The sequence below is a fragment of the Bemisia tabaci genome, chromosome 7 (genome assembly GCF_918797505.1).
Source record: "Bemisia tabaci chromosome 7, PGI_BMITA_v3".
NCBI lineage: Eukaryota > Metazoa > Arthropoda > Insecta > Hemiptera > Aleyrodidae > Bemisia > Bemisia tabaci.
Window position 1 is genome coordinate 48,688,306 of NC_092799.1, and position 12,136 is coordinate 48,700,441.

At 42.5% G+C, this 12,136-nt stretch overlaps 1 protein-coding gene across 7 annotated transcripts in view; it reads left to right on the forward strand.

Moving 5' to 3' along the window:
- LOC109030130 (Crustacean cardioactive peptide receptor) overlaps positions 1-12,136 on the forward strand; it is a 538,683-nt gene that overhangs the window by 435,120 nt on the left and 91,427 nt on the right. For all 7 annotated transcript variants that reach the window (XM_072302110.1, XM_072302109.1, XM_072302111.1 and 4 more), the window contains one exon: positions 7,632-8,944. In XM_072302110.1, coding sequence (XP_072158211.1) covers positions 8,711-8,944 — 234 coding nt within the window. In that variant the 5' untranslated portion in view covers positions 7,632-8,710. The remainder of the gene's footprint in view (positions 1-7,631; positions 8,945-12,136) is intronic.

Consider the following 12,136-nt stretch of genomic DNA (forward strand, 5'->3'; position numbering starts at 1 on the left):
TTTATGATGATATGTCCTCCCAGTGGTAGTGAATTCTAGATCTAATCGGAAAAGTATAACTGTGGTGGAAGTGTCTGTGCTCTCTCTCGCTTTTTCGCTGCATGGTATGGTAACATGCATGTAAGGACATGGCCAATTCATAACAATAAATTAAGAAGGTGCAGGTGTCTGAACTTGGTGAATTTCATATTAAATGAAACTATTAAGAAAACTAAAAAAAGAGAATATCCTTGGTCTCTAAATTGAATCATTCATGGAGGAGATATTACAAAATAACCAAGTCTGCTAAAATACATGTGTTTAAATGCATGGTAAAAGCCGCCAAAACACGTTTTAAGGCGGTACATTTTCTCCTTTTTAAATCTAATTTTCTTAACAATTGCCCTTATCAGAAATTTTTTCTTGAAAAATACTGCAAACTCAGCCCGTTAAGCACTCTGAGACGAAGCGATACAAAGAGCCGTATGCAAAAACGACATTTTTCGCCCCCCCACTAAAACTTATTCAAACTTCGTCTATCAGTTACTAATACTGGAGCGCTTCTCTCCCCAAATTTTCAGACCCCCAACAAATTTTGGGGGGGCGCTAGGGGGGGTGGAAGTCAAAACCTGGGACCCTCGATATCTTTCGAACGAAACAAGATATTGAGGCCCGGTTTGGACGAAAAATCGTCTAAAATTGCATACTTTAAGATTCTAAAGGTCAAAATCCCAAAATTAAATTTTTAACTTAACTTATGTGCTTTTTTTCAGTTTTTGAGGAAAACCAATTTCTTTTAAACAGATTAAACTGAAATTTCACATTTTTTGATTTGAACCAAAACCAGTTTTTTAAATTGTTCGTCTTTTTCCGCATCCAACGAGTGGTCGTATAAGCTGGGGAACCGAACGGTTCCGGAGTTATGATCGATTGAAGTTTCCGCTCAACGCGCGCCGACCGATTTTCGCGCGCAAAAAAGTCGGATTTGACTGTTATTAAATCAGATTTAATGTTCAAACTGAGCAAAATGCATTATTAGGGACTCTTGAGGGTCGCTGAGTCCAGAAATTACAGATACTTCCAAAAAATTCACGTTTTTAAAATTACAGCTCCGTAGCGCTATTTTAGAGGCCCACTGAGCGCCAACCGGCCGCTCAGTGGTCCTGTACGGAGCTGTAATTTTAAAAACGTGAATTTTTTGGAAGTATCTGTAATTTCTGGACTCAGCGACCCTCAAGAGTCCCTAATAATGCATTTTGCTCAGTTTGAACATTAAATCTGATTTAATAACAGTCAAATCCGACTTTTTTGCGCGCGAAAATCGGTCGGCGCGCGTTGAGCGGAAACTTCAATCGATCATAACTCCGGAACCGTTCGGTTCCCCAGCTTATACGACCACTCGTTGGATGCGGAAAAAGACGAACAATTTAAAAAACTGGTTTTGGTTCAAATCAAAAAATGTGAAATTTCAGTTTAATCTGTTTAAAAGAAATTGGTTTTCCTCAAAAACTGAAAAAAAGCACATAAGTTAAGTTAAAAATTTAATTTTGGGATTTTGACCTTTAGAATCTTAAAGTATGCAATTTTAGACGATTTTTCGTCCAAACCGGGCCTCAATATCTTGTTTCGTTCGAAAGATATCGAGGGTCCCAGGTTTTGACTTCCACCCCCCCTAGCGCCCCCCCAAAATTTGTTGGGGGTCTGAAAATTTGGGGAGAGAAGCGCTCCAGTATTAGTAACTGATAGACGAAGTTTGAATAAGTTTTAGTGGGGGGGCGAAAAATGTCGTTTTTGCATACGGCTCTTTTCGTGAAAATTCTCCATTGTTTCTGGAAATACAGCGTAACCGTAGTCGCACCAGTTTTCTACTTATTTTCTCCTCAAGTAACTTTTGCATTTTTAAGTTTTAAAATGTATCTTGTACCACTTTATTTAACTCCGGGCTGAAATTTATTCAGCCTCCTTTAGATTAAGAATACGAATTGGACGTATTCAAGCTAAAAGGACCTATGCGAATAAAGTGTGCGAGCAACATAGTTCTTTTTAGCAATAATACGCCCAATCCCCCAAAAGGCAGGGCGCTACTTGAATGAGTATCGCGAATGCTTACAATAGTTTCGGAGGCATGCATTCTCATCACTTTGAATCACTGCATTGGAACCTCCCACGCTTCCCTGTTCCACTCCAGGGCATCGCATCATCCGTATCTTCGTAACAGCAGACAAAAGAACTTACCGGCTCAGAGCATCTGAATCTAACTCCGTAATGCCCCCCGACTAAAAATAGGAATAATCCATACCGATCAAGGAGAAACTTACTCGGGGCTGCACCGCATTGCCAATAAAAAAATATCTTAACAGGGATGTTGAGACCAGTGATATACTGCCGCACCAAGGAAGAACGTAGTATGAACGTTTGAACGTTGCAAAAATTCCTTTGATAAAATATAATAATTGGTTAAGAAACTTTGTGAATAGTTTTTGCGAATATATTTTGGGAGGATTTTATCTGCAATTTGATGTAAACTATGGAACAGTGGGTCAGTTGCGCTGGTCACATAATCGTGTTTTGGTTATTAATTCATGTAGATCAGCTAAAAATAATAAGATCAGTCTAAACAGCAACTCCCTTCGTTAAACATTAACAGAGATATCGCGCTTTGAAAAAATTGATCTACGTTATCCACCGCGGTAGTGACACCCTTGGTTTCCTCCACCTTGCTTTCGTCCGAGTTTTACATTGAGTAACCTATGAAAACCCATGTCTTCTCGACTGAGGAAAGTAAGGCGGAAGAAACCAATAAGGGTGTCATTACCACGGTAGATGACGTCATTAGACACTTTTTTCGAAGCGCAATATCTCAGCTCATGTTGAACGTTATAGAGGGTTGCTGTTTGGACAGAATTTGTTATTTTTAGCTGATCTACATGAATTAAACATCAAAACACGATTCTGTGACCAGCGCAACTGACCCATTGAATCTCTTAGTTCAAAAACGGCTCAACTCGAGTTTTTCCCGATGTTCCTCTTTTGCGTAGAGATACTCCTTTTTTGGTTGTTATGCAGTTTTTATAGTCTCTTGAAAAAATTTAATTTTTCCGAGATGAGCCGTTTCCGAACCGAGAGATTCAACACTGAAAAAAAAAATCTCGGTGTATTTACTAAGAAAAGGGTAAAATTACCAAGAATTCAGGGTTCTATTTGATCCCAGTTTTTTCTTGGTAAAATTACCATTTATGGAATTGGTAATTTTACCGAGAAATCTCGGTAAAATTATTGAACTTTCTCGGTAATTTTACTGGACCTTGGTAAAAACGCCAATATTTTTTATCGACTGTGGTAGAATTACCGAGATAAAATGGCAAAGTTACCGGGAATTGATTACCAATAAAAGTGGTATTCTTACCTGAAAAAAACAGTAAAATTACCGGTTTTTAGGTAAGCTTACAAGTCTGTCTTGGTAAAATTACCAATAATTGGTAAAAAAAAGTGAGATAGTGAAGGTACCAACGGACCTTGGTTAAAACGCCGAGAATTTTTTTTTCAGTGTGCTGTTTTTATAGTCTCTTGAAAAATTTTAATTTTTCCGAGATGGGCGCTTTTTCGGACCGAGAGATTCACAATGTCAAGGAACACTATCCGTAATTTTGTCCAAAAACAGATATTTTATCCGGATAATTTGGCAACATTTGTTCGTTCATAGGATGTTTATCCTTAAAGCAGCAGTACTGGCCCTCGGTGCCTCGGTGCGGAGTCAACCTGTCGCATCTTATCTCGCGTCCGGGCAACTATAAATAACCCCGCCTGCAGTGCAGCGAATGCAGCCCGCCCGACGTCCGCCGAAAAAATCTGTCGTCGGATAACAATTTTTTGCTCAGCTTTCGTTTTGCTCTCTGTGTAAGGGGGGGGGGGGGGGGGGGTCGGTGGAGATAAACCTTCGGGAGAACTTCCGGACTAAGAAATAATAAAGCGAAAAAAGTTGAGTTATACGGTACTTCATTATGGTCTCGCGATATCGCTGTGTAACTTTTACATATAAATAAAGATGTTCCATTATAAATATACTCCGACTTGGCTAACGTATTATCACAATACACACAAGTAGAACATGAATACTTGGCATTATACTCTGGTTTCTTATCAAATCGTATAAAATAGCCCATATTTCAGACGCTCAAACTGGAGGTTAAGTCTGGAGGCATCATGGGGGTGTTGACTGTTGAGCATTTACAAAAACAGTAAAAAATGGCACAATTTTCACATTTATGGCAAAAAAATGAGAAAAACCAATATGTTTTGGTGATGGTTGCTTTCGGCGTTTTGGTTCAAAGGTCATCAGCCCGCGAACCTTTGAAGTTCAACGGTCGACACCCGCATCGATGCCGCCAGACTGAACTTCCATTTGAACGTCTGGAACGGGCTAATTTATGCAGTGGCGTGGCGTATTTTGCGATTCATTGATTTACCCACCATTTAAACCCATAAATAGGATCGATAAATAGGGCGTTCGCAACGAACACTTCAGTAATCGATTCTTTACCTTGGCTTCAAATGGAAAAATATCGATAATCAATCATTCACGCCTCTCCACTAAAAAATCTATCTCGATTCTCTCTTGCGGAGAAGAGAATGATAATTTCAACCGTACTCCTGGCTGTTTTTGGTGCCAGCCAGGAGTTTGTCAGAGGTATGATTGGATCAATCAGAAATATGGTTATATCAGTCATACCTTAAATCTTGTGCAACCACACTTGAACTGCTTATTTGAACATTGGAGGATCCAGCAAATTGACCACACTATTTTTCTCAATTTGAACCTATGGAAATGTACTTGGCGGATCCAGCTAATTGGCAACACTGTCTTTTCTCCATTTAAACCAATGGAAATGTATCGATTTTTGAATCTTGGAGGTGCCAGGCGCTCCGACAAGAATTCATTATTTAGCATAGTTTTAAATGAAGGAAATCTGGTGTTGCCAAATTGTTGGGTCCGCCTCTGGAAATGTATTGCTTCTCGAACGTATCAAGTGTTTCGACCAAAATCGATTGTTGAACACAGGTTCAATTGGAGGAAAGCCAGTCTTACTCCGCCTCTGGAAGAGGAGCGTAACCGCCAGAAGTCGCATCAGGTTTCGAGAAGAAATTAATTCATTTAATTTCTTCGAAAAAGCGTTACCTAATTTGTGACTGCTCTATTTTCTGTTGATTGTCACGGGTATTATTGATTCCAACATATTCAGACATTCTTCAAACTCAAATTTTAAATCATTCTGTAATCTGTCAAGTATATTAATTTACTGGTCGGAAGCGGAATAATGTAGGGAACGGACGGAACGAACATACCAAAGAGTCATGAGCTCATTAATGTGAAAATTCATCAGTTTATATTTCATTCACCAGCATCAATCTCGAAAATCTGAGAACTTATTTCGACGAGAGGAATTCTGCTCTTCCATAAAAATTAGTAGCGTTTTAATGAACGTTGCTAAAATGAAAAACGAAATTCAAAAGACGGTAAGCACCATGAGTGTTGCTTAGATTGTGCACGAATTTACTCGCTATGAAAGAACAAAAATTAATTTTCTTCTGAGACTCATTCCTAAATTTGGTCTTATTTTCTTGATAAGAACCCAACTTCTCAGGCCTCAGAATGCCCGTTGAATGAGAGGAACAGTTGCACAATCCTAGCAACGTCTGATGACGCTTACTCTGCTTTGAATTTTGACTCTTAAATGCTGCTTTTTTAGTGGCGTGGCGTGCTTCGCGATGTATCGATTGATCTGCCATTAAAACCTATGGAAAAGGATCGATAAACAGGGTGTTCGCAACGAGTACCCTAAAAATCGATTCTTCACCATAGCTTCAAGTGGTGATTTATCGATAATCGATCATTCACGCCTCATCACTGCTCATAAACGAACTTTTACCCCACTTGCACTTCGGAATATTTCAGCTGCAAGTAATGAAACACATTCCACAAGGGTCGATAGCTGCATCGGGTCGAAGCAGGGAAAATTCACGAAATAATGAAAACTTTTCCGCTATTATTTTTGCGGAGGCAGACAGCCCGTGCTTTTATCAAGGGATGGACTCTCGCCAGAGTTCCCTCTCCTCGCGATACGGGATACGCTTGTTCCATTCTTCCCATCGACTTAGAGTTAATGCTATTAGCAACTGTCATGCGGGGTCAGATAAAGCCCCGAACGAACAGGATCTCCGACAGATCTTACCGTCAGCTCGCCGCCAAAACCCGACGTTCGAGCCAAGTAAGTTGGCTTTTCTGGAGATTTTTATATTGTTTCGGTGGTCTTAAAGTATCGAAACTTTCGAGTGAAAATAATCGATACTTCATGGTATCGATGCTTGTTCTCCCCTGCTGTGGAAAAACGCCGTAAGAACCTGTAGCCGTTGCCGAAATTTCTTCGACAAACACGGATTTTTGGCGAAATTCGCAAGTATTTTACCTTTAATTTTGCAGAGAATTTTGTTCGCACTTTAATCTAAAGCATTTGAAAATATCAAGGAAAAATATTCATAACTTTCCTCAAAAATAAATGTTTTCCAAGAGGTAATTTGGCAACATCTGACTGCTCACACGGTGTTTTTCTTTGGCACGTCAGTGTTGGGATTGATGCAATTGTATTTTATAGTCGGACTTGCAATTTTTAGGGCCACTATAAACGCAACCTGAATATCACACTTAATAAGATACCCAAATCCGCAAAATTCAAATTTTCGCTTAAATAACTACAAGGAGGTTCTTGTGTTCGCGCTGGAAAAAGGGTGCAGCATGAAAGTCTCTCTCAGAACAGTATATGTATTTTCTTGAAAATTTCAATTGCTATCGGTACAGTATGGCCGCAGTCATCAGGGGCAATGTTGAAAAGTCAGGGAAGTAAATGGAACAGGTAAAACCTAAAAAAGGCAGAGAAAAATTGTGTTCACAGAAAAAGCAAAGTTTTGCATGTTATGCCTTACAGCTTCAGCGTTTCTTTTAACTGGATTGAAAACTTCTTAAAATTGAAGGAGGCTGGTGCAAGAACAGCCAAAGTGCGAAAACTTCGTTTCTGCAAAATCTTAATGAACCCTTTGATGCACCTCCTTTATGCACAAGAGCTCAAGCTGTGAGAATGCAACAACATTATTTTATCATCCCAAAACTGCAACAAGTTACCGACAATTTTAAACTTCGGATGCATTTCTCCCCGAAAAACTTTCCGCGTATGGACTGCTTTTGCAGCCACCGCCTCAATTATTACTTTTCGTCACGGCGCGTCTCAAAAGTCACGAGTTTTTCTCAAAATTGACTAGGAACAATTCGAAAAAGTCATTTCATTTCAATGATGCTACACTTCTGTAGCCACCCAGACAGTAGCTCTGGAGAATCGATACTTTGCCATTTGTATCGATGTATGTATCGGTGCCACGTATCGATACTCACTCCGATATCGACATCCATCGGAAGTGGCTACCCATTGGTACGGCCCGAAAGTTGCGCCTGATCCGGGACAACCGCGGAAAGAATGCGGCAGCGCCATAAATCATATGCATTGTTGTCAAATTGTGCTGAAAATCAAGAACATAGCGTGGTGTAAGCACACTTTATCATGGAGTCTGGCAACAATGATCATACGTCATTTCTTCTGTTTCAGATAACCGGTGGAAGGAGGAGCAGCGGGTGATTAATTTGGACTGGCGCCCTCCCGAAAATGCAGCGGGGGTGGGGGTGCTGACCCGATTGCCGAGTGACGTCACGGATAGATAAGCCGACCATGAGACCGCTATCGTGCATCCGCCCGGAGGTCCCCCCGCAGCGCCCCCCTCGGCCCCCCTCGCCGACCCCCGCCGATTAAGATGCACCGTCGCCACGACTCCCCCAGGACGCTCCCGCCTTCCGACCATGCCGTGGAGACTTGAGATGGGAACGTCACCTGCCGTCGATTAGAGCGCCGAGTGCGTGTGTGAGAGCTAGCTCGAGGTGTGCGCACAGCGCTCTCTACCGGAGCTTATTCGCCAAGCCTATTCATCTGTACATCGCGATCTATTAACAGCAAGGGGAAGTTCCTAGTTTTTGGGAAAGTGCGTGTGCGAGACCCAGTCTACAGTGTGCTTATAGCGCCATCTACCTGCGCCCGCCCGGAGCTTTTCTGCGTATTCAGGAATCACGCCATCTGCACGTCGCGATCGGAGCTGCTTGTGATCGGCAGTGCCATCTGTTAACAGCAACTCGAAGCTCCTAGGTTTCGGGAAAGTGCGTGTGCGGGACTCAGCCCAGGTGTGCTGACAGCGCTATCTACCTGGGAGTTTCTTCCTGATCAGAAACCACGCTAACTTTTCCTGCCAATCGAAATTGGAGTGTCATCTATCGAGAGCCACTCAAAGCTTCGGCGAGCTATCTCACGTACAATATTTGAACTTCTGAGGTTAGATTGAAGCTATGTGATGCGATCTAAAGCTGTCTGATGTCAGAACTTTTAAACCATTCAACGCAATGCGCTATCTTTAAATAAGCCATTGTAACTAACGAGAGTTCAGGTGCGTGCGATACATTCCAGACCCGAGTGTCATCTGATGGTGGAGATTTTTTTCGGTTTTCTCGCGAGACCCAGAAGGAACTAGATTTTGAGGTGCGGATTTGGAGCGAAGCTATTGGCGCGCCCTCTGGCGGTGAGAAGAGGGCACTGTCGGTTTGCGTTATGAGTGGCTCGTGCGGAATACTGGAGGTTTGCTGATGGCAGCCGAGACGACTGTGAGGGTGTGGTCCACCGAGGGGGAGCCCCTGGGGTCGCCCCTCGGGGACAAGGGGGAGCGAGTGCCCCCCGCGGGGGGTCCGGGGCCCGGGGGTCAATTCGTGGAGTGGAACGACGGCCTCGGGCACTACATCAACAACTCCTTCCCGGCCAACTTCACCGAGTACGCCCAGACCAATTCCACCGACGACATCAATTCCTTCTTCTTCTATGAGGTGAGTTCTACTCCTTTGACAATGATGTAGTGGCCAATTTTTTGTTGCAATGTAATTGGTTATCAGTGAAGACTAGAGTCCCTTTATACTGAGAGTAAAGACAATGCAAATCCATTTCTGATTGGGTCCCGTATTTTAGGCCTTAACGGTGTCACAAACGGGAATAAAGGTTACATTTGCACCAATTGCAAAGATTATAAACTGGAATGGACCGGAGAATGGAGATGTTGCATGTGTGAGGAATTTGCAATTTGACTGTTGATTTCTATGTAAAAGTTCGCGAGAAACACGATGGTGCCACTGGTTTTCTCTGAAATCAACTCTCAAGCTCAAAAAAAGCTCTCAAGTTGAGGCCAAAATGGAGGGGATGTCCCACCCTACCCTGAGAGCCCACGTCCACATCAAGACAAACTCTCCATGCAAAGATAGGGAGTAAATACATTAGCAGGGTTGCCGTGTTTTCAGTTTTGGAGTCCCCAAATAAAGTGGCAGCCCTGTCAATGTATTTGCTCCCTATCTTTCCATGGAGAGTTTGTCTTGATGTAGACGGGGACTCTCAGGGTAGGGTGGGATATCCCCTCCATTTTGGCCTCAACTTGAGAGCTTTTTTTGAGCTTGGGAGTTGATTTCAGAGAAAAAAAGTGGGACCATCGTGTTTCTCGCGAACTTTTACTCAGAATCAATTGTCAAATCGCAAATTCCTCACACATGCAACATCTCCATTGGGGGTACGGCAAGGAGCAAATGAAATGAGGGAGGGAACGGAGACAGGACTTCGGGAATGGGTTAATCAAATATTACAAAAAACGTCCGATTTGTGTAATCTGTATTTTGTTTGTGACATCATAAGCCGCGTTGTCTCAACAACTTGTCATTTGGTGTTTGGAGGACTGGAAGTCCTCCAAACACCAAATGAGAAATGCCGTCTGAATACACCGAGAGGAGGCAGATTTTCTAACTTGTAAATCCATTTTTCTACAGTTTCCCATATAGCTGGAAAAAATTATGAAATTAAACTCTCTCAGATGCAGGAATAAAAAAAATTCGTACAAAGTCTCCATCGACGAATCTAATGAAGTCTCAGAGTCATATCAGTCCTGTATGAGCAACGCGGGAAAAATCCTCCCGTACAAACAAGTGGCACCCGCGATACTTTCCCAAGTCAGTTCTCACAAAGAATTCCCCATCGAATCGCCATAGTCACTGCAGGAGTCACCTACCCCTGAGAATCTCACAAAACAAGCGGCGCACACTGCATCGAGTCAATAGGAGAGGTCGGACAAAATTTGGAAACTGGAAAATCTTCACCGAAAATAAAAGAGGTGCTGTAGTAAGATCCTGGATGTTAAAAAAACGTGCGACAACTGTTGGATGTTGTCATTACCACTCTGACTGTCAAAGTAACATCCTAGGATGTTACTTTTACATCCTAGCATGCTACGTTAACTGCCAGAGTGTTCAAAGCAACATCCAAGAGTTGTCGCAAATTTTTTTAACAACCGTAACATCCGGGATTTTATTACAGCATCTTTTTTTTTCGGTATTGTAACTCCGTTCACACAAAACTTCGAAGTTTTAAAAGTGGTTTCATTGGTTTCATCGTAGAATATTTTTCTGAATGCACCCCTTATAATTTAAAATGCGACGAGATAAACAACAAAATTTGCAGTTTTAGCAAAAAATCTCATGTCCGACCTCTCCGATTGACCCGGTCCACTGTGCGGCGAACGCATTTGAAAGGCTTTCGCAGGAGCAGAGAAAAGCTTTCGTGCTTTCACTCCGTTTGGCGGGATCGCCTTCCGCGCGAGCTCGCGCCAGCGACAAAGGAGGAATTGAAAAAATTTGTTTGACTCAAACGCGAGTTAATAGCGCACCTGCGGGAGGCGCGGGGCGGGGGGCCGCTGTAGGTGGCACGCTGCAAGTCTGCCCCACCGTGCGAAAACCGCCTACGTCAACATTAACGACCATGTTCATACGCGCTTTTCCCCGCGGTGCGGTGGAGTGGTGAGGAAAGGCGTGCTCAGACTAAATCATTTTTGATTCATGACCCGCACGGGGTCTCTAACAAGCTCGCCGCCGCGCTCGAGCGGAAAAAAAACCTACCCGCGTGGAGTTTCTCGGTGCGGATAGGCGGTTTTGGGTTGAGTGCGCCTTGTAATTTTTTGAGCCCTCCCAGCAACGCCCTCTATTGCCGACTTGTCAACTAAACGATGGATTAATCTCCGTAGATTGGGGGCACCGCCTTGCATAGTTAAAAATGGAACTTGGGTCGGAGTCATTGATGAGTCTTTTGCAGGAGGAGATGATAATTAACGACGGTGAGGCGTCATTGAGGCCCTATTTATAGCCGTTTATGAACAATTTGTGGGGAATGTTATCAGAGGACGATGGACCATTCGGCTCGGAAAGAAATCAACCACGATAACAAAAGTGAAATTTATGAAGTTTTTCGTCAAAATTTTACGGGGTAGCGACGAAAACATCGGAAATGTTCGTGTTAAGCCCATGAATGAGGAATGAGGGGCTTGGAGGGCAAAACGCATGAGTGCAGTTTTCGAAAAAATTGAGGTATTAATGATTTCAAGTAAAACCAGTCTTAATGCATATTCTGCGAAGAATTCGCTCGCTTAAATTTCAATTTTTATGCATTAAAAAGCCAGTTCGGTTTTTTTTTCCGCCTGAAGGATCCATGTAATTTCGAAACTTCAAACACGTATTTCTCGAAATAGCAAAAACTTCGACTAAGCGCCTTTGTCCTCCAAGCCCCTTAAATGAGCGCTCGATGTGCGATACCTTTCAGGGTAACGCATTATGCTTGTTATTAATTGAAAGTAGTGCAAGAAATGTTTGGCCTTTACATGCTTGTGGTTTTATTTTTGGCTCAGAGTGTGTAGAATTTCGGACGACGAGTTTATCTTGGGCCGAACTGATCCTACAAGTTCAATCAGTAAATGGCAGCTCTCAAATGGAACAATTTAAACTTATACCTAATGGTCACCATATCAGCAAAGTTTTATGCAAACCCTGGTAAAAATTGGCGATAGGAGCTGCGTTTCAAAATACCATAGAAATTCTTATAGCCGGCTAAAGAAGGCAATAGAAAATCATATAGCTGGCTGTAGAAAACGGAGCGAATCATATAGCCGGGCTATACGAAGCGATAAAAAAAGTATACAGCCGGGCTATAGCTCC